General features: G+C 40.3%; 4 protein-coding genes and 2 non-coding genes across 8 annotated transcripts in view; all 6 read left to right on the top strand.

The window, feature by feature from the left end:
- nfat5b (nuclear factor of activated T cells 5b) overlaps positions 1 to 3,487 on the top strand; it is a 35,373-nt gene extending 31,886 nt beyond the window's left edge. The window contains exon 14 of one of the 2 annotated variants that reach the window (XM_035525112.1): positions 158 to 3,487. The gene's annotated coding sequence lies outside the window, so the exon portion shown is untranslated. Of the gene's footprint in view, positions 1 to 153 lie in introns of both variants that reach the window. The other variant, XM_027011235.2, reaches the window with a different exon arrangement.
- Positions 3,488 to 3,840: 353 nt separating this feature from the next.
- kars1 (lysyl-tRNA synthetase 1) lies at positions 3,841 to 10,864 on the top strand. 2 transcript variants are annotated; one of them, XM_027011014.2, is made up of 15 exons: positions 3,845 to 3,923; positions 4,349 to 4,494; positions 4,664 to 4,811; positions 6,603 to 6,765; positions 6,878 to 6,971; positions 7,108 to 7,294; positions 7,541 to 7,666; positions 7,775 to 7,894; positions 7,976 to 8,138; positions 8,682 to 8,855; positions 9,013 to 9,098; positions 9,396 to 9,481; positions 9,577 to 9,703; positions 9,790 to 9,933; positions 10,417 to 10,864. In XM_027011014.2, the coding sequence occupies exons 2-15, from the start codon at positions 4,361 to 4,363 to the stop codon at positions 10,489 to 10,491; spliced, it is 1,827 nt and encodes a 608-aa protein (XP_026866815.2). In that variant the 5' UTR covers positions 3,845 to 3,923; positions 4,349 to 4,360; the 3' UTR covers positions 10,492 to 10,864. The 2 variants fall into 2 exon arrangements, with proteins under 2 accessions (XP_026866820.2, XP_026866815.2); XM_027011019.2 differs by lacking the exon at positions 4,349 to 4,494 and having other exon boundaries at positions 3,841 to 3,923.
- A 583-nt stretch (positions 10,865 to 11,447) lies between these two features.
- Positions 11,448 to 14,549, top strand: gcshb (glycine cleavage system protein H (aminomethyl carrier), b). Its single transcript, XM_027011046.2, has 5 exons — positions 11,448 to 11,682; positions 12,700 to 12,779; positions 13,107 to 13,170; positions 13,249 to 13,380; positions 13,493 to 14,549. The coding sequence occupies exons 1-5, from the start codon at positions 11,535 to 11,537 to the stop codon at positions 13,585 to 13,587; spliced, it is 519 nt and encodes a 172-aa protein (XP_026866847.2). The 5' UTR covers positions 11,448 to 11,534; the 3' UTR covers positions 13,588 to 14,549.
- Positions 14,550 to 16,125: 1,576 nt separating this feature from the next.
- Positions 16,126 to 19,515, top strand: rpl13 (ribosomal protein L13). Its single transcript, XM_027011034.2, has 6 exons — positions 16,126 to 16,204; positions 16,554 to 16,670; positions 16,829 to 16,970; positions 17,825 to 17,998; positions 18,567 to 18,623; positions 18,895 to 19,515. Exons 2-6 carry the CDS (start codon positions 16,567 to 16,569, stop codon positions 19,051 to 19,053), a joined length of 636 nt encoding a protein of 211 aa, XP_026866835.2. The 5' UTR covers positions 16,126 to 16,204; positions 16,554 to 16,566; the 3' UTR covers positions 19,054 to 19,515.
- Positions 17,651 to 17,731, top strand: LOC113579291. Its single transcript, XR_003410855.1, has one exon. It is a non-coding gene; the product is annotated as a small nucleolar RNA MBII-202 (small nucleolar RNA).
- LOC113579284 lies at positions 18,412 to 18,497 on the top strand. The gene has a single exon (XR_003410854.1). It is a non-coding gene; the product is annotated as a small nucleolar RNA MBII-202 (small nucleolar RNA).
- Positions 19,516 to 22,330: the final 2,815 nt, after the last annotated feature.

Raw genomic sequence — 22,330 nt, 5'->3', positions numbered from 1 at the left:
CAGGATATGAACATATTTATAGATTTTAAGTTGAATTCACTAGAAATACAAGCTGTTTAAGAGATGTTCAAACGTGAAAAAAAATGTTTTCTTTTGGTACACAGATTTAGGTTGATTTGATGTGGCTTCACTCTCTTTCGTTTTTCCCTCTAGACAGGCTTGGAGAAAATTGGCAAAGTTAATTAAAGTCAGGGGAGAAGTCCAAATAACTGTGACATGAGATGCGTGAATGTACAGTTTTGAGATCACCTGGGGAAAACACAGAGATGTGGAGGTCAAGGAGTTAAACTCATGCTTTAGTTGGACAGCATCACTACAAACAGAAGATTTCTATGAATCTATGTCTGTCAAAAGAAGCAGTCTACATCTGCAGTGTTTGTCTTCAGCTGTGAATGAAACATATCATTAAAGATGGAATGTTTGGTATTTTGGTCAGTACTCCATGCAAGCACTTTGCTGTGTGATTTTTTTTTTATAAATTTGTATAAGCAAGTAAGCACACAGACTAAAGCATTGTTTGTTTGTTTGTTTGTTTGTTTGTTTGTTTTTACAGTAATCAAATTGTAAAACAAAAGTTCAAATAAAAAGGAAAGAAATGTGTAATACATGTTAACATTTTGTGCTGTTAGCACTATTTGTTTAGCATTTTGCTTGTTTAGCATAGTTTCTGACTAAACCCCTCCCTGTCTGACTCATTAAGATTTATACTAAAATTAAAAATTAAAATGGATATCATTTATAGTTAATACATTTAACTTTAATTTAGGTTATGTAACCTATATAATGTAGTGTAATGTCTCACTTTTTTCTAGCTCTTTCTCTCTCTTTCACCCTCCCCTCCCCATCTGTTTATTTGTATATCTCTATATATATACCCAAAATGTGTCCATTAATATGTTGTTGTGAAAAAGAATATGTTAATTGTTCTGTGAATTCTCATAATATTGACATATCTTTCTAAATGAAGCCTCCGTGCTTGATTATGTTGCTTACTGGTACGCGTCTGGTACGCTGATACTTGGCTGTTTGGCATTATTGGCAAACAGGACATTTTCCAGCTCTTATTACCAACATGTTTTTACAAAATACTGTCCCATTATTATCGTTCAGTTTTTACCAGGTTATCTTGCCATGGTGCTATATGCCTTTATTGTGCCTTTAATCTCATCACCATAACATGTAAATAAAACCATATTCCTACTGCAGAATATTAACATTCTCGATAGTAGAGGACCAGTCCAGGCCTGACCTCGGACTCAGTCAGCACCACCTTTTATAAACTTTGTGAGAAATTTGGCCAGTTTTATGGCTCAAATGGTTTGGCAGTGGTAGGTAGGGCTGTTTTGCCGTGGACGGAAAAGCAGGATGTGAAGTTAGCTGTGCAGCTACGCTCTTTAGTTTGATGCCTGGCTTGTTGTAAAGCTGCCAACTTTCTTTTTTTTTCTTTGCCTTTTTTTTTTTTTTTATTTTGTGATAGGTTTCATATGGTATGAATATCTGGTTAAGTGAGAGGCAGCTGGCAGATTGTGCATTGTTGTTAGTATGAATATAATTGCGTATATTACAAGGGCCCTGCTCTGTAATATCAAAAGCAATGGCTCATTTGAGCTTTTACTGGGATAATTACCATCCGTTTGAACGTTTGCTTCTTTTGTGACCATTTATGCTTAGTTTTGAATAGTGACTATTCTGACCTCTGTTTAGGTGGAGGAGTGCTCTTTTAGATCTTTAAAGGAGCCCTCTGCATAGGAAAGAGCTGTGAACTTGAATTGGAGAAAGAGCTGTCTGTGATTGGCCTTCATCTCTATACAATACTGAGTTTCATTTTGTGTGTTTCCATCTGTCATTTAATATTTATGTGAATATACAAATATTTTCTGTTTTATCAGATTTTGAAAACTAGTACATAAACAGTATGTAATTTATTTTTGTGTCAATATTGTCTCAAGAAACATCAAATGAATTAGCTGTGTTTAATTACAGCTCTTCTGATTTAAAAAAAAAAGAATAAAACAATAGCTCCGCATTATGTGATTATACACCTTCAGTAACATCTGTACTGTATATTGGAGGTGAAGACTTTTTAATTCCCATATAAAGTTGTTCAGATTCATGATCATTTACATTTTACTTTTCATAACTTTGTGACTTTTAATGCACAAGGGGTCTAGCTGAGAACAGGAAGCCTATTTTTTATCCTAATTGGAAATGAGGAGGAATTATTGAAATAGAATGCATGATGTAGGAGAGATGGAATGGGACTTTGAAAGCTCATATAAGCAAATAAAATATAATCTAACAATCTAACAAAATATAGCATAACATAACCTCACCTGAATTTGGACCAATAATCATATTATTTTTCCTCATTATTTCTTTTTTTTTATTGTTGTATATAAGGCATTTAATCCTCTTAATATCCTATGAGTGTTAAAAGGGATACCATGAACCTCATAAGTATGCAGTGTTGCTTTTTTGTGTGTGTCACTCTGTAATTTCTTTATGAATGCCTACCTATATGTATCTGAATTCATTAGGCTATACATTTAGAATTAAGGAGGAAAAAACAGCATATTTAAAGAAATGAATTTTTTTCATGACACTATAAATTGCCTTGTGGTTTTAGCCCCACTCTATTTGTAATTTACTAGAAACAAGTTACTTGAAAAATATGTCTCAAAGGTTCTTGATTTTAAATAAATATCAATACAATACTGACAACTCTCATGGGTAGCTCTTTAACTGGTAAATTAATTAAAAGTAAACAGCTGTGCTTTTGAAAATTGTAATTGAAAGCATATTGTTAAAAAAAAAAAAACCTTTCTGTTTTAAAAGACCAATGAGACCTAATGCTGTGTCTTGGAGTAACTGAAGGGGGAAAAATGTGTAGTTTATCTTCTCAAGAAAATGTGCAATTGGGTTGTACATAATCTGATGTATTTTAATAAGAATATATACCACATTTCTAACACCTTTCTTCAGATATTAAACTGCTATGCAGTGTGATTCATTTATTCAATTTATAAATGTTTTTCTTCCACTCTGTCTTCTTTTTTTTAACAAATGGGAACTTAAAGTGTAATTCTTCTCCTTTGTTTTAATTCATTCTATACTTTTACAGGTCTCACCATAGTTATTGCGATATTGTGGTGGCTATAGTTCCTGATCAACTGGAAAAAAAAAAGTATATTTAGTTAGTTTCTCTGATCTCTTGTTTGATTCACTTACACCCAGGTGCAGTTGGTAAAGTGACTCTTCTTGCTTTCTGGTTAAGTAACGGATGTGAAAAATGCACTGACAGTGTATGTGTTGTGGGTAGAGATGGGAACTTACAGATTTTATCTTCTTTCAGATAACTTTTTATCAATTTTAAAAGGTAGCATAGTCATATGAATATTTTGTGTTGCTGTAGGCATTTGTATTATTGCATTTATTTTTCTGTATACTGGCTGTTATCAATAAAAATAGATAATATAATAATTTTAAATCATTTGAAATGTGCCTTTCTTTTGTATGTTTGGTGTGTTTCATATCACACCAAATCTTAATAGCTACTAAAGCTTATAGATTTTTAAATAAAATTTTGTGAAATTAACACTAATTCTAAGACTATAAAGACTATCTTCACTTTTAAATTAGTTTGTTTGTTTTTGGTAATTAGCACTCTGAAGGAACAGCACTCCCCGATAATGGCGCTGGCTGTCTTAAATATCACCATCCTTAAACAAGCGATGGTTTGCTGCGGAGACAGATGCAGAAATTGTCGGCCGCTAAATAAACTTCAAGCTGCTTTAACCCAGTTATGACGAAGTAATCGTGACGTCATCGCGCAGTAAACGTCAGGCTCAGCCGCTTAGTGGTCGAGTGGCACAGAGACTGAAGATGGCAGACGGGCTTTTGGATGGGGAGAAACTCAGTAAAAAGTAGGTGACTCGTTCGTCCAGTGTTTATAGAATCTTTTTATTTAAAGCTTCTGAGAGAAATTTGATAGGGCTGACTTTTGGTCACCAAAGAAAACATCTTTCGGTTTCGTCAGCGGGCGCTGTATGATGCAGCGTGGTTAGCTAAGGCTAACATTGTTAACGTGTCCGCCACACGTTTCAGTGGACAGCCAGCTAGATAGTTGCACATAATCAGGCAGCATGTCCAAGCTAAGATAAACCTAGCTAACTAGCCAGCATGTTTGCTAATGTGTGATCTGTCCTGTACAGCGTGCGTTTATTATGTGGTTTTAACGTCATTGCTCGGAGTTAGGCAGGTTTCATTTGAAGAGGAGCGGAGGTTGGTCTAGAAGGCTGACGAGGTAACGAGTTTGACATGTCGTTCGTTTTCTTGGTTCGTGGAATAGGACACACTCGACATGTTGAGCCGTGCCAGAGCGGCCGGGCATCGCGTGTGCCAGGCCGCTGGGTTGTGGGCGCAGAAGTTTGCTCCGCGCCGTCAACAAACCGTTCCGTTGCTTTTACAAGGATGTCGCTGGAGAGGTGGCAAAAGGTTGGTGGTGTTCTTAGCTTACGTCTAGCTGCTGTTAAAGAAGCAACCAACCTTTCGTCACCCCACTAGTTAAACAGCTCGCTGTACGCGCATATCTGGCGACCGCACTGCTTTTTTTTTTTTTTTCCTGTCGGTCTGCTTACAGCCCTTTTCTCGCGTGTGTTTTTAGTGAGCTGAAGAGGCGCATGAAGGCCGAGAAGAAGGCTGCCGAGAAGGAAGCAAAGATCAAAGACCACGAGCAGCAGCAAAATAAGGAGACTAACGACCAGCCTCAGCAGACTGTGTACGGAAATGACGAGGAGACGCTCGATCCCACTGTGAGTCACGCGTGACTACCGTCCACTTTCTTTGCTCTTAGGATTTGAGTTTCCATGCAGCAGCAGAAACCACAGCCCCCTAGCAGGTGGAAGTTAGGTTGATTGGATACTCTAAATTGTCATGTATAAATATGAATTGTGTATGTATATAGATGAGAGAGAGAGAGAGAGAAAGTGAAAATGTGTGTATGTCCAGTGATGGTGCTCTGTCCTGGTCTGAACCTCCTCCCCATCCCCCACTGGTCTGTGGTTTCTGACAGAGAGTAGTTGGATGTCGCTTCTCATTAGCGTGTGTGTGATTTGATTGTAAAAGATGATTTCTGTCTGTAAAGTGTCCTTGGGATTGAGAAAGGTGCCATATAAATGTGACTAAGAATAATACACTGCTTGCCCACAAAAAGGTCACCACCTGGATTGAACTAAGCAAATAGGCAAGAGCCTCCCATTGGATAATTACTGCATGGGTGATTATGTTTCAGCTGGCAACAAGTTATTTAACCCTAACTGATGCAGTGAGTATCTTCTCATTTGTTAAATGAGAACCATGTCGAAAGACACATCCTGTGGTCGTGGGAAAGATTTTATTCTTTTTCAGAAGGGTGAAATTATTGGCATGCATCAAGCAGAGAAAACATCTAAGGAGATTGCTGAAACTACTAAAATCAGATTAAGAACTGTCCAACGCATTATTAAAAAGTGGAAGGACAGCAGGGAAACATAATCTTCGAGGAAGGAATGTGGTCGGAAAAAAATCCTGAATGATCGTGATCGGTGATCACTTAAAGGTGTGGTGAAATCAGATCGTAGAAAAACAACAGTAGAACTCGGGGATATGTTTAATAGTGAAAGTAAGAGCATTTCCACATCCACAATGCGAAGGGAACTCAAGGGATTGAGACTAAATAGCTGTGTAGCCTTAAGAAAACCACTTGTCGGTGAGGCTAACCGGCAAAAAATGGCTTCAGTTTGCTAGGGAGCATAAAGATTGGACTCTGGAGCAATGGAAGAAGGTCATGTGGTCTGATGAGTCCAGATTTACCCTGTTCCAGAGTGATGGGCCCATCAGGGTAAGGAGAGGCGGCTGAAGTGACGCACCCATCATGCCTAGTCCTAGTGCCTACCGTGCAAGCCTGTGGGGGCAGTGCTTTGATTTGGGGTTGCTGCAGTTGCTCAGGTCTAGGTTCAGCAACGTTATGTGCCCAAAGGATGAGGTCAGCTGACTACCTGAATATACTGAACATATAACTGATGGAGGTTATTCCATCAATGGATATTTTTTCTTCCCTGATGTCACGGGCATATTCCAAGATGACAATGCCAAGATTCATCGGGCTCAAATTGTGAAAGAGTGGTTCAGGGAGCATGAGACATCATTTTCACACATGGATTGGCCAACACAGAGTCCAGACCTGAACCCCATTGAGAATCTTTGGGATGTGCTAGAGAAGACTTTGTGGAGTGGTCCAGATCTCCCATCATCAGTACAAGATCTTGGGGAAACATTAATGCAACTCTGCACAGAAATAAATGTTGTGACATTGCAGCAGCTTGTGGAAACAATGCCACAGTGAATGTATGCCGTAATCAAAGCTAAAGGTGGTCCAACGAAATATTAGTGTGAGACACCTTTTTTTGGCCAGGCAGTGTTTGTAATAATGATGTGAACAATGCACACTTTTGCTGTAGTCCTAATCCTGGTCTCACTATTTACATCTATTATATTTGCACTGTTCCTTAATACTTGGCCCATTTGCAGACTGCACATGTTCTAATATGTTGATGTCAATATAGCAATACTTCAAGATCCGCACACAAGCTATTCAGGCTCTGAAGGGAACTGCGGAAGACCCTTATCCTCACAAGTTTCACGTGGACCTATCACTTACTGAGTTTATTGAAAAATACAGTCACCTACAGCCAGGCGACCACTTAAAAGATATCCTTAGTGTCTCAGGTAAATACCTTGAAAGCTTTGAGAATTTTGCATTTTAGCTAAATGTGGTTTGATGGTGTTTTCATCCCTGTAAGTGTTGCTTAAACTTAATAAAATATTCCGCGCTTAATAGGTCGTGTCCATGCTAAAAGGGTCTCTGGATCCAAATTACTTTTCTACGACCTGCGAGGAGAGGGTGTGAAGTTGCAGGTCATGGCAAACTCCAGGTCTGATTTACATACTCCATCATAAAATAAAGAAGTATGTATTGTCCTCAAGTGAACTGCTCAGGCAAGTGTATTCTTTGCTACACAGTTGTATATCATATCATATAAATGTTGCCATCATCTGCCACCTTCTCAGGAACTACAAATCAGAGGAAGACTTTATTCACATCAACAATAAACTACGACGAGGGGACATCGTTGGTGTCCGTGGTAACCCTGGGAAGACCAAGAAAGGGGAGCTGAGCATCATCCCTGTGGAGATGACCCTGCTGTCGCCGTGTCTGCACATGCTTCCCCACCTCCACTTTGGCCTGAAGGACAAGGTCAGTTCTTGCTTCCAGTTCTTGCTTAAGGTCAGCTGCTTCCATTAGCCTGACATCTTATTTTTGAAGTGGGACAGCACTGTGCCTGGTGAGTTCGGCCTTTCTTTGAGAAGCAAAAAAAAGGGAAATTTGAGTTTGGTTATTCTACTCTAGGCTTAAAAGAGATGCATCATCAGCGTAGTGTCAGATGACTGTGGTTCCAGGATCTGTTCACCATTCAGTAATCTGGGTGCGTCTTCACGGTAGGAAACGCGCTTTCGTCAGAGATACTTGGACTTGATCCTCAACGACTACGTGAGACAGAAATTCATCACTCGTGCCAAGATCATAACATACCTGCGCAGCTTCCTGGACAAGCTTGGCTTCCTTGAGGTGAGCTTACAGTTCATGAGAGAAATACACAGTGAGTCCTGAATTCCGATGTGGACTGCTTGTCGTGTGACACCTCGCTGTTGACGTTGGTGCCTTTCTGTGCTATAGATCGAAACGCCGATGATGAATCTGATTCCCGGGGGGGCAGTGGCTAAGCCCTTTGTGACATACCACAATGAACTGGATATGAACCTCTACATGAGGATTGCTCCAGAGCTTTACCATAAGGTAAGGGGTCATGTGCCCTCTGTACACTAAATAACCCTAACCTGCTGGAACGATGCTCATGGTAGCTGCTTCTGCCTATAGATGTTGGTGGTTGGAGGCATCGACCGTGTCTATGAGATTGGCCGTCAGTTTCGAAACGAAGGCATTGACCTCACTCACAACCCTGAGTTCACCACGTGTGAGTTTTATATGGCCTATGCTGACTATCATGACCTGATGGAAATCACAGAGAAGCTGCTTTCAGGTTGGTTCCTTGTTTAGTTTTTCCCCCAGTCTTTCTTTTGTTGTAATCTTTTTTAAAAAGCAGGCAAAGCCTACAATTGTGTGAGTGCATCATTTATAGACTTGTCTTTATATGGCTGATGAAAGATGGTTAAATCATGTTTTTAGGTGTAGCCAGGGTGGAGTAGATTATCAGCAGCTGCTATACATTTCTGTGCCTATATTTATACAAATATGATTGATTGATTATATCTTACTAGCATGTCCTTGTTATTCCTGTTTATATGTTAACCATTTCCAAATGTGCCAGAATTCATTGACGTCAAAGCTGTGTTTGAGCAGTTGACCTACCTTTTAGTTATACATATACATGTCCTGTTTTTCTGGAAACCTTGTGTATTAGATCTCGCATGGCTTCAGTAGGGCCACTAAATGACAAATTCTGCATTGTCATATTGTCCTAAAATACAAAATGAGTATAAACATGGCTGTTGGATCCCACGCTTACAGTGAAAATGTTATTCTTAGGGTCTTCTTGTAAAAGTGCTCTCCTTATTTGTCTCAGGAATGGTGAAGCACATTACAGGTGGTTACATGGTGACCTACCACCCTGAAGGGTCAGAAGGAGAGGCCTATGAAATTGACTTCACCCCTCCATTCAGAAGAGTGAGCATGACCCATGACCTGGAAAAGGAAATGGGGGTGAAGTTCCCGGCCCCTGACACCTACGATACTGATGGTAAAACTGAAAGCCATACATATATGTATACATAAGGAGGGGGAAAAGGTTAAGTAGCCAAATATCTCAGATGAACACTGACAGCAACTTTTAGTTTTTTTTTTTTGTTTTTTTTTTAAGTGGTAAGTCATCTTAGCATTTGTAATTTTTTGCACAGAAACTCGCAAATTCTTCGATGAACTGTGTGTCCAGAAAGGAGTGGAGTGTCCACCTCCCAGAACAACTGCTCGCCTCCTTGACAAGGTAATTCATTTGGTTTTGCTCAAAACAGCCTTGCTGTGCATCACAGCATTTTTGCATAGGAGTTTCACGTTCTTTATGAAGATCTCTGTCTACTGTGCTACCTTTGCCCTGGAGGATGGCAATGGTGGGAAATGCATCTGAACCGAGACGAACGTATCTATTTTCAAGCAGTAATTTAACCGAAGTTTGTAGGACTCGCAGCTTTAAATGTTACAGATGTGTCTGTTCTGAAGAAGGACTTCCTGTCGCATCTTCAGAGGTGTAGTCCTTATTTTCTGGCTTCCTGTTTTGTTGCAGTTGGTTGGAGAGTTTTTGGAGGTGACATGCATCAACCCAACGTTCATTTGTGACCATCCCCAGATCATGAGCCCCCTGGCCAAATGGTGAGGGCTTATACCACCACTCTAGACAACCCTTTCATCTGTGCTACTGTGTTGACCGAGTTTGGATCCATTGCCCATTTCCACCTTGTGCGTAGGCACCGATCACAGAAGGGGCTGACCGAGCGCTTTGAGCTTTTCGTCATGAAGAAGGAGATCTGCAATGCCTACACCGAGCTGAATGACCCCATCCGTCAGCGAGAGCTCTTTGAGCAGCAGGCCAAGGTGAGAAATTTGACACTGTGTCGAGATTTTTCGATGTGCACATAAACTTTGGCTTTGCGTCAATTTGCGTGTGTCTTGTTGCGCAGGCCAAAGCAGAAGGGGACGATGAGGCCATGTTCATAGATGAGACGTTTTGCGCTGCGTTAGAATATGGCCTTCCACCCACCGCCGGCTGGGGCATGGGCATCGATCGCCTCACCATGTTCCTCACGGACTCAAACAACATCAAGGTACTTGCACACTCCTGTTACAACATCTCATCATTCTCGTGCATTATGATTTGCTCATATATACACGGGCAAGTGTTAAAAACTGGAATCAAATCGGCCATCACTACAATTCGACTGCTGGGTACATTACAGTTGCCTGTAACTTTTACCTTGACTGAAGGAAGTCAGGAATTATAATCACAAAGGTCAGTCTGAGCCACTTAATAAACTGACTTGCAAAAATAGGCACACAGTGATAGAAGTGGCTGAGACTCTCCTGCAAGTGTTTTCAGACACCTTGTGAGCCTTTAAAGGATGCAGTGTCAACCTCCTCCAAAATGTAGAAAATTAACTCCTTTGCTAGATCACAGTCCTGTCGAATGAATGCTGTATAAACAAAACCATCAAATCTACTTTGGTAGGCCAGCGAACGTTGTTGCACTGTGTGGATAAATATGCACGTTAAACTTGCGTCCTTGTGGATGTCTTGTAATTGTGTTGCAGGAGGTGCTTCTCTTCCCTGCCATGAAGCCTGACGATAATAAACCTCCCCCTCCAGCAGAGGGCACCTCAGTTTAACGCTGTGACTGCTGTCATCTGCTCAGAAATCCATGACTTGAATCATATCTATGTTTCATCCATGTTGGGGTTTGTTTTAATATTGGGGTTTATATCTTTAAGGTGAAAGGCTTTAAAACATCAGTAAAAGGGAACAGTGACATCCTGGTTTTGTTTTTATGTCCAGCATTAGACAGAAGAAGTGTGTCCCCTTTACTATTGTTTTGCCTGTTGTATCTTCCTGACATCAAATTGAGGCCTGAATCTGTGAAGCAGATTGATTCAAATTAAGCTGTATTTTTGGTCTTAAACTGGTTTTAATAACTCCAGCCCTCTGTGTTTTTAACAATCCCCAACCTGACTACAGAAATAAACCTTTACATGCGTAATTAAATTGACGTGTTCCATTGGTGGTGGGTACGGGGTGTAGATACACTTCGACATGGCCCTAGTGGAAGGTTGAACCCTAACCAAATGAGCCAAGTATTTATTTATTTATTTTTGACAAACGAATCGGTGCATGTGCTTGCTGCAAACACCAGTAGTCCGCTGCCTGGGCTAATAAATGGCCGGCGCGTGTCCACACCGGTCAGTAGACGTACATCCAGTTAAAACAAGGTTACTTTTCCATGGCATACTGGGGTCACCTGAGGACTAATTACTGCAAAACCAGCTATTTTTATACGATCTAAGCAGGAGCAGGTCAGCCTTTACTCCTTATTCCTGCAGAAGGACAACCGGATGGGCAATTATTTGAGATTACTTTTGAGCAATCATAGGTGGGAGAATACGTCTGAAGGAACTGGTGCAGGTCTGCACCACGAGTCTTAACAACTTTACATTCTTGGAAGTTTTCTTATTGATTTAGTCTTTGAAACGGCGTCAAAGTTACCCCCCTTCCACGGTACATGTGGTTTTGTAAATTAACTATTCTTAGTTAATTCCCCCATTAACGCCAGGTCTGGTATCGGCTATCAGCACTGGGATGGACGCTCACCGGGAGCGCGCGTCCTCGGCGGCGCGCATCAGACCGTGGTTTCATTCCAGCCCGTGAAGTCACGCCGATGGCGACTTGCGCGGCGCTCCGTTTTGCCTCCAAGGCTCCTGTAGCTTTGCCTTTGCTTTCAAGAGCCGCACATGACACGCTTGGCCGGGTGCTCCGGAGGCCGAGTCTTCTTAGGGCGTTCAGCACGACGTCGCGACTGGCAGACGGTAAAACGTTTTGGTCAATCGTGGTCTAAGTTACTGAAGCGTGTTCCTCAGACCTTGGAGCGCTGGCAGCTGCGTGTGTTCAAACATGCATGTTAAACTCCTGCAAACTGCTCGGATTTGTTCAGGTCGCTTAATGTTATCTGGAGGTTTCATCACAGCAGACGAGCACCCAAACGTTTCTTTGCCTTCCATGTAAATTATATAGATAGGTTACTTTTTAAAACGTATTTTCCTGTCTTAAATTTGCACTAAATGGAAATCAGATGGAATAAGGTTTTAGGCGATAATGGTAAACTTTAGACCAACATTAAAAGTTTTTGTAGCATTTCATTTAATTGCCTGCAAATATTACGTTTTTAAAAGGTAGTTGACAGTTTGACGTTTCTGTTCGCGTTTCCATTAAATAAGAGCTTTAGACGGAGCAACTAGTCCAGCTGTTTCTCACGTTTACACTAACGATTCGGAATCATCCCGGTGGTTGTGTTCAGTAAACCTGGTTAAGAATTCCCCACATTTCGTGTCTTGTATAAGACGGTTAGACTAGTTGTAATCAGAAAACTGTACCGTGGTTTAAATCGGTAGAATACTTAGTTTTTCAGTGGGTACCCTTTGATGAAAGACCTGGAATGGATACTGAGTATAATGCGTTTAAATACATGCCTGATTTGAATTAAATTATTAGGTACGCAATGCTCTTCAGGGTGACAAACGTTTTTCTTTTGTTTGTTTGTTTTTTAAATAAGGAAAAAAAACAACTAGGACCTAAGACTCATAAGAGTTGTTCAAAAAAGGTTAGCCATATCTCTGTATACTGCATAGTCTGGTTTAAACCTGACCTGCATGGGTTGGCTGCAGCATTAGGAACTGTTAATGAATTAATTGCACCCCAGAGAATCCTAAATAGGACTGCAGTTGATGGATTTTTTTTTTGAATAGGGTACACATTAATTAATAATAATGATAATAATAATGTACCAGTTAAAGCTGAAAACATGCATATGGTCTTTTTTTCTGCAGCTCTTAGATTTACAGAAAAACATGAGTGGGTTCGAGTTGAGGGGGAAATTGGTACAATCGGCATCAGCAGCTTTGCTCAGGTACATCAACCCCATCAGTGATTAGTCGATACTTGCAAGGCTGTTTCATTGTGCCTTATATTTGTTCTTTTGTGTGCCTTCTCAAACATGTCACCATTTTTGTTCAACTCCTAAAGCTTTGCACTTTGCCCCTGCCTCTGTGAGGACAGTAGACCAGCTAAAAATGCCAGTTCTCCAGACCAAGATTAGTCCTAAAACCAAGACTATAAAGGAAATTTCAATTCCATTAGATTTAATCCAGGTCTAAGAAAATTAAATCCAGGTGTTTAAAAATGGACCCTTATGTCATGACAGTGATATAAATTGCATGTCCTTTATTAAGCACAGGAAGCATTGGGTGATGTTGTATACTGTGGACTGCCAGAAGTTGGGAAGAAGCTTCAACCAATGGGTGAGTGCTATTCAAAAATTAATTTCTCTCACGCCACCTTTTTTCCATCACTAGACATAATTCCACTTTGCCTTATAGAGGAGTTTGGCGCTTTAGAAAGTGTGAAGGCTGCTAGTGAGTTGTACTCTCCATTGACTGGAGAAGTAACCCAAATCAACACAGAGCTGAAAGACAACCCTGGACTTGTCAATTCATCCTGCTATGAACATGGTGAGTGTCCCTTACAGTGGGTCAAAACTAACAAACCAATTAGTCACCTCAATCTGAGAGACCTTCATCTGGTTCCCTGAAGCACTCATCAATTCTTTCTCCTGTTTTTAAGGATGGTTGATCAAGATGACCATAGAAAACCCTGGAGAATTTGAAGCCCTCATGGATGAAACTGCCTATGAAAAATACATCAAATCACTTGAGTAATCTGTCGACTCTACTTCCTGTTATTAATCATTGATGACTTTCCTGCTAAAAGTCACTTGTAAATTTCTGCCATTAGAGACTGTATTAATAATACACCAAAGTATCTTGATTTTGTAATAGTTTCACAGTACCAAAGTAGTTATCTATTTTGTTAGCGTATCATCTTGTAGCACATGTTGCTTACTATCGCTAATAAAAACTTGGGCCACTATCACGTGCTTTAGCTCAGTTGCTTAAGTCAGTTAAAAAAGCCTCAAATGTATCAAAATATAGTAAGCCTCCTGTTTTCAGAGAACTGTTTTTCATGACTTTATTTTCAGGAAAAGATTCCAGTTAGCCAGTCAATGTAAAATTGTCAATAGTCACCAAAACAGTTTCACATGAAGTTGGCATTTATTTTAATTATTCACCAGTTTGTTTTTAAGGCCTTCTTAATATAAAGGCCCCGTCTGAGTAAACGTTTTTGTGGTATTGTAACTGCATATGTTTAATAGGTGCATAAATACAATTGAAATGTGAAATTACTGTATAGATTTATTTAGCAGTTGTTTCCTTCCTCATACACCTTTTTGGTTTAGATATCTGTAAACATTCAAGAGAATGTTCAAATGAATCAAGGAAACTAATAATAATAAATAAAAAACTTCAGTGGGTAAGGAGCCGGGTGCAAAAACATTGAAGACGAGCATTGCGGGTGATGTGGTATTCCTTTTATGAAATAACTTTTCTGAATTTATTTGCACAGTACTGCCATGTCATCTTGCCCTTAATAATCTAACCTAGCTGCATAGGTTTATGAATAACTCTGTCTTTGTTAGTCATTCACTAGGCTTGTCAGTGAATCAAGGATCTATTTAATTTAATAAATATCTTACAACCATTGAAAGTGTCTGTAATTTGCAGTGAAGTATAGTGAGAGAGATGTAATTTGGAAATGTACTGGTAAATTTGATTCCAAATACTGCATATCAATTTCACCTGCACACAGAAATTACTTCAGAGTGGGTGGACTGGCAACTTAAATGTAGGTAGGTATAATAGGACTTTGTTAAAGACTAGGAGCGTATAGGACCAGTTCCATCCTATTTCAGGCAGCTCTCTGTTCTTGCATTTCAGTTTTTACTGTCACGTTTACTGTAAATGCTTATCTTGTTCTGAACATGGAGCAGGGATTAAAAACTACACCTGCTTCTTCACTCAGGCACTGTGCACTTTGACCTTTGCCCTTGGATTAAGACACAGATGAGTTGCAGTGTATTATCAATGATTAATGAAATAGTGATCATAGTCTCAGTTTCAGTCGAAGAAAATATTACTAGTTAAGGTCTATATTTAGACATTAAAGTTGAGTTGCTGATATTTTGTCCAAGTGAAATGGCACACTATAGAGACAAATATGAGGAAATGTATGTTTAAAATGACATAAAATGTGATGTAATCTGAATATTTCATCTGAAAAATATAATGGAATCATTAGAAGTTTATATTAGAAGTTTATATACCAGAAAAATAAAAGCCTTATAATAATCTGTCTTTGGGCCAACATAACCAACTTTTCCAGCTATGATAATGGGGCACCATACATGTTGTTTAAACATTTCTACTATGTTAACTTGTCACCATCTCTGATGATGCTCAAACAATCTTTTGGAGGTGAGTTGATTTGTTTCTATTGGGGTTATACTGTACATTGTGTCCCACAATAGTAGTGCAAGACTAAAATTTTGCAAAAAAGCATAGTCTCTCAGGGAAGTGATGTTTTGGATTTAATATATTGTGTTTAATGTTTGAAGAATTACTGTCATCGAGGGACCAGGATGTACACAAAATGCTATAAAGCAGTTTTTAAAGTCATAAGGCCCAAGAGTTGGTGCTTTATGCAATTTTGTTTAAGATGTTTATTTTATTATACACATGCTGATTACACATGCTTTATTTTTCTAAAGCTGTATCCAAGTTTTAGAAAAGCCACTTTAAAAAAAAAAAAAAGAAGAAGATATATCAGCATGAATATATTTCATTATTTAATACTTAATCTGATACTGACATTTTTCACTCATATTTTTGCTTAGATTGAAAGTTATCTGTAATTGGAAGTTGTTTAAATTGGACATTATCTATATTACATCCCAGTAACAAAATAGTAATTCATAGAAAAGAAACATTTCTGTGGCCCAGGAATATAGAGTATTGACAATAAATTAAATACTGGTTACCCAGAAAAAATAAATAAATAAATAAATAAATTATATATAAAAGTGCTGAGTAAAGAGTGGATATACATAAAGACAAAGACAAACAAAATAAATGATTGAATAATTGCAGAATAAAAGTCCTGTCAAAAAACTAGTTAATGTGATTAACATGAAAAGGACATATTCATGAATCGTACATTTATCAATAGTTTAAAAAGCACAGAGATTTAAAATATACTCATATATATACCTTTTTTTGAACGCACAGTTTGGTTGCTTGTTTTTTAGGCTCTCTTTCATTGTGGCTTCACATATCCGGTTACAGAGCCAACGTCCTGTTGCGATTGGCTGGCATCTTCATATCCCACAAAACACTGCGTTGCCACTTCCTTTTTCTTTTCGGCCATATTCTGCCCAAGACGGTACGTGTATCCATGTTTCCAAGTCATCAGGTTTATCCTGTTGAATCCTTTTTAAGTGTACATCAGATAACGTTTGGGTTTCCTCGTATGAGCAGCGTAGTGTGCTGCTTATAAGAATGTATCATTATTGTTCATGAGCTGTATATTAAAGCTGTAGAAAAAGGATCCAGAGTAGAGCGCCAGTAGCGTTGTGTTTGTGTCGCTCAATGGCTAAAGAAGGTGGTCGCACATCACGCGTTATATCGTCCGTTTACACTTGTTTTAGTGTATTGTGCAGATTTGACTTCCTAGAGTAGAGAATCTCAGCCCTAGCAGCACTAAGGCTTTGCCGTCTTGGTTTCCCCCTCAGGGTGTAAGTAGCCATGGCCCCCAGTCGCAATGGTATGATCCTGAACCCCCACTTTCACAAAGACTGGCAGAGGAGAGTCCGCACCTGGTTCAACCAGCCAGCCAGGAAGCTCCGCAGGCAAGTCTGGAGTGCTTTTCATCTTAAAGGTGTCCTTCCACAGATGCAGGTTTGCTGGCGGAGCTGATTCTCGTGTGTGCACGCTGCGAATGTACTTGGGTCAAGACAGTTTCACATACCATGTTGAGATGAAGGTGCACTTTGCTGTCGTCCCGCAGGCGCAAGGCTCGGCAGGCCAAGGCGCGTCGTATTGCTCCTCGCCCGGTTGCTGGACCTCTGCGACCCATCGTCAGGTGTCCAACAATCAGGTACCATAACAAGGTCCGGGCCGGACGTGGCTTCTCCCTGGAAGAACTGAAGGTATGTATGGCTAAGGTTGGAGTCAAATTTGTGTCTTTTTTGCAAAAGTATCTTAAAGGATTTCAGAGTTGGTCCGGATGACTTTTAAAGGAAAGGGCAGTTTTCCATGTAGCAGCTGGGGATTCATGTGTAATGGGTTTCATTTGGACATGTGATGAAATGTGGTTGCTTTGGTGCTGTGAGCAGCTAGTGGTAAGACTAGCATCATGTTTTAGTGGAGGTTCTGTACTATTTAGGACTTTTTAGCTAATTGGCACCAATTTCTGTGTTTTCTGGAGAGATTGTGCCTGGCTCGTTCCTTTTCCTCCTTTGTGTGCTTTTTTTTTCCCCTTTTCTTCCAATAGCCCTTGCAACCGTGTCTGTGAGAGCTCTTGTCTGAGTAATACAGCACTTAAAGAAAGACAATTCCTGCAGTAGTAATTGTGGTATAAATAAGCATGTTTGAAAAGGTTATTACTTTTGATTAAAAAAGTCTCAATTGTTGGAAAGCAAAGCATGTAATTTGTAGTTTTCAAAACTGATTCATGAAGATGACTCTTTGACTCTCTTTTTTTTTTTTTTTTTTTTTTTTTTTTTTCCCCAAAGAGTCATGTGTAGGGGCTTTTTTTGTTTACTTTTGAAGCAGTGATTAAATGTGGTATATTAAATGTAGATTGTAATGTGCTGAAGCAACAGTCAGATGATGACAAATCTCCGGAATCTCTGTACGTCTTTGATGATTCTCTTTGAACCCTTATTGCTGATGACTGTTGCGCATTGCCTGAACGTCCACCATGTTTTTAAAGCATTGTTCCCGGCTTTGTCCGAGTGTAATGACTCCACGTTTGTGCGTTTGTTCGGGGGCGATGTTTCAGGCTGCCGGCATCAACAAGAGGGTGGCTCGCACCATCGGTATTGCTGTCGACCCTCGCCGCCGCAACCGGTCAACAGAGGCGCTGCAGGCCAATGTGCAGCGGCTGAAGGAGTACCGTTCCAAGCTTATCCTGTTCCCCAGGAAGGCCTCGGCACCCAAGAAGGGAGACAGCACCGTGAGTAGCTCCGTGCTTCTGTCACGTAGAAATTGCAGGTGTCTTGTACAGCACTGCCTCATAGTAAAACATGCTGTAAAAAAAAAATCCTGACGTTTTTAGGAAGGCGTGGGAATCTGAATAAATCCCCATGTACTCTTCAATGTGCACAGTATCACGAAATGTCTGTGTGCACCTCGATGTTTTGTGGTGTGAATATGGTACTGTTGAAAGCGAGCCATACCAGTAAGTGTCACTGGTTTGCCTCTTCCCTATTGTGTGGGGTCAGAGGAAACGAAGCACTAGTGCTCGTGCTCTGCGCTGCCAAGTGCGTCACAGTGGGTACTGAATATCTAGTACACAACTCAAAAAGGCCAAACTGCTTTCCACGTGCCATCTGGAAAAAGTTCTCCAATTCAGTGTTTGCGGTCAGATGATGACACTTTCTCCGGAATCTCTGCACTTCCTTGATGATCCTCCTTTGAACCCTTTTCCAGCTGATGACTGCACTGAATTTTTTACCCTGTGCTCTCCATTATTGTGCACTCTCATTTCCATTTGTCTTGACTTTTATCTCTGCCAATTCCAGGAGGAGGAGCTGAAGATGGCCACACAACTCACTGGACCAGTCATGCCCATTAAAAATGTATGTATTATTCAACAGAGCAAGAAGGCTCTTGGTCACATGGTGGCTAATTTTCCATAACTTACCCGTGATCATAATATTGGTGTTTCAGAATGATAGCCCTGTCAAAAAAAAGCAAATGATATGCTTAACGTGAAAAGGACATGAGTCGTACGCATCGATAGCCTGCACACACGATTTTATTAATCACATGTTTAACCTTTTTTTTATAGGACTTTTATTTTGTCAAATCCTGTGTTTCTGATGAACATGTTCCCTGTCGTTCCCACAGGTGTACAAGAAGGAGAAGGCCCGCATGATCACGGAAGAGGAGAAGAAGTTCAAGGCCTTCGCCAGCCTGCGCATGGCCCGGGCCAATGCTCGTCTCTTCGGCATTCGTGCTAAGAGGGCAAAGGAGGCAGCTGAACAGGAAGTTGAGAAGAAGAAATGAGAGCATTTGTATAAAAGTCTAAATAAAGTCTCACCCAAAATATCACGCGTCAGTCTGTGCATGGAGATGTCTCCGTTTGGTCAGGTTTCTCAAATTATAGGTTCAAAACAATTCAGAATTCTGTATCAGATTGAATCACAATCATAGTTCTGTGTCATGTTAGTTATGGACATTGTGTAGAGTCTTTTTGGACTTTTTAGCCACCAGATGGCAGCATATGGCAACAGGTACATCCTTGGTCTTGGTTTGATTTATCTGCTTGTTTTTTGTATTTCTGGTAATACTTTTGTAATATAGTTTAAAGGTTGAAGGGGTGTTAAACATTTTGCCTCTGATTAAAACAGCCTGACATGCTGGCTTTTTAGTACCCATTCGGCGTTTGCTATCAATTTGGGGGACATGGAGGAAACTACTGTAAACACGTTATTACGACGGAAATAAAACCACACCGTGGATTGAAAATGATCGTTTTACAGGGCTGTAAAATCCTGGTGTCTTAATTTCGTGCAATGCAGTAGATGGACCTACTAGACACCTGGGTGGAGGTTTTGGTAAGCGTAGTGGGTGTGTTATGCAAACATTACATTTACCACCCAGCCTTTGTGTACTTGTGGGTGAGTTCAAGTAGTCTGTAGGCCCATGTTGGAGAAATGAACGCAAGTATGTAGGCCCAGTGTCAAAACGGTTATTTTTCCATCTTATGCAACAGGTGCTGCTTTTTCACGTACTTGGCTTATGCACGAAGGCAATACATGTAATTGCCTGGAGAGAACATAGGATTAATTAAAATTATCTTGAGAAGCTTTTTTCCTTTCTAAGAGGGTAGCGTGACAAGTAGGATATGGGAATCACGGATCTTCGTGCGTTTTTTGTTTTGTTTTTTTCTAATTTGAGATGTACTGCAGGTTATTGTTAACAGTAGGGGGCGCTTTGAATCAACTGCGCTTCATGACGTTTGGTTTAAAAAAAAAGCATGTAAATCCACGAGGCCAAGAATATCTCAATACACGAGTGAAACTGAGAAATAGCCTACATATGAGCTTATGTAAGTAGTCCAAAATAGGCCTCGTCTCTTTTTTTGTTTTCCTTTTTTTTTTTTAAAAAAATGGTTACATTAGACCATTCACACAAACGTTATGAATGGCTACCGACACAATGTTCAATGATGAAAATATTTTAACTCATCACTACAGTACAATCTAACATTGTGAATGACACTATAGTGCAGTCCATCATTGTGAATGACGCTATAATACAGTCCATCATTGTGAATGACGCTATAATACAGTCCATCATTGTGAATGACGCTATAATACAGTCCATCATTGTGAATGATGCTATAATACAGTCCAACATTGTGAATGACGCTATAATACAGTCCATCATTGTGAATAATGCTATAATACAGTCCAACATTGTGAATGACGCTATAATACAGTCCAACATTGTGAATGACGCTATAATAGTCCATCCTTGTGAAGGGCGCTATAATACAGTCCATCATTGTGAATGATGCTATAATACAGTCCAACATTGTGAATGACGCTATAATGGTCCATCCTTGTGAAGGGCGCTATAATACAGTCCATCATTGTGAATGATGCTATAATACACTCCAACATTGTGAATGACGCTAAAATAGTCCATCCTTGTGAAGGGCGCTATAATACAGTCCATCATTGTGAATGATGCTATAATACAGTCCAACATTGTGAATGACGCTATAATAGTCCATCCTTGTGAAGGGCGCTATAATACAGTCCATCATTGTGAATGATGCTATAATACACTCCAACATTGTGAATGACGCTAAAATAGTCCATCCTTGTGAAGGGCGCTATAATACAGTCTAACATAGTGAAAGACTGTATTATAGCGTCATTCACAAGGTTAGACTGTATTATAGCGTCATTCACAATGATTGACGTTATAATAGTCTAACATTGTGAAGGACGCTATATTACAGTCCATCATTGGGAAGGACGCTATAATACAGTCTAACATTGTGAATGACATGCCTTCGCTACAAGTAGCTTTAATTATAGGCGCTGTCGCATGCACGGGTGCCTTTCTTGTGGCGACCCTGCATCTTGTCCATATGCACCAGGGCGTTGCTGGAATGGTCTGGAATGGTTCCGCGAGCTCTGCTGCTCCACGCGAGCGCGGAATCCCCACGTGGCCTCCAGCAGGAGGTGAGACGTGGCGGAGGCAGGGCTCTGTCTGAGTATACTGATAAATATCCAGCGTTTGGCAAACAACTTGATACCGCTGTCAATGTTGAGAATCTGGCGTCTTTATAATAGCAGCCAGCGAAATTTAGACGTAATTCATATACGCACTTTGCATCCTTCAGAACTATAAGAACTGTTAACTAATCAGAGTTGCCTCCAAGAATCTGGTTTGCGTGTATGCGGGCAAATAATACGACTATCGCCATTTGCGAAAGCAAGTAAATTTAAGATCACCTGATTGAAACTGGCAGCCGCGCAGTGGCCTCAGTGTCACCTCTCGGGGGGAGGGGGAGGGGGGGGGGGCGTGGACCAGTTCCAGTTTCCAGTGCAAAAATGGGAGCGGTAGCTTTGTTAACATCCTGTTAGCTAAGAGAGGGAAGTAGGCCGAGGTTTGAGGAATGCAGTAGTAAAGTACTTTAACAGGTCACGTATAAAGGCACTTGACCCGCGAAAGCGCACCTCCAGTGCAGGGAGCGATGGTTATATAAGCGCCGGATAGTTCAGTGCGCAGTGTGCATAAACTGGAAACGAGACTCGGTAACAGTCCCTTGCTGTTGTTGATGCGATTGGGGTTTACTTAAGTGTTACCTCAGGGTTATGTGTGCATTTCCTTGAAGCTTTTCAGTGTGTGTAAGCTATGCAGGCTGGGGTGTTCGTGTGCATTTGTAATTCACATGGACTGTTTAAATAAAACACATTTAATACCTCTCAAACCTTTATGTTCTTACGCATTAATCAGATCATAACTAGCTTGCAGTCTGTCTCTCACGGGGCCCAAAGTGCATGCGATCATTTGCAACTGTCTCCACTCACAAATTTGACTCGTGACGAGAGAGTCCAGCTTTTTTCTCCACAGTGCGGTGTGGTCTAGAATTTAAAGCAAAGGCCTTTAAGTAAGGCAGGTTTTAGTGTTCTAGAAATATTTCCTTCTTCATAAGGAAAGCATCGGACCATGACGTTGAAGATTGAGCATTTTAATAACAAATGTTATTCATGCTACCTGGATAGTGACGTTGTAAACTGCACGCGAAGATCAAGCAATTTAC

This window comes from Electrophorus electricus, chromosome 1 (assembly GCF_013358815.1).
Source record: "Electrophorus electricus isolate fEleEle1 chromosome 1, fEleEle1.pri, whole genome shotgun sequence".
NCBI lineage: Eukaryota > Metazoa > Chordata > Actinopteri > Gymnotiformes > Gymnotidae > Electrophorus > Electrophorus electricus.
This window is presented reverse-complemented; position numbering and strand designations above follow the sequence as displayed.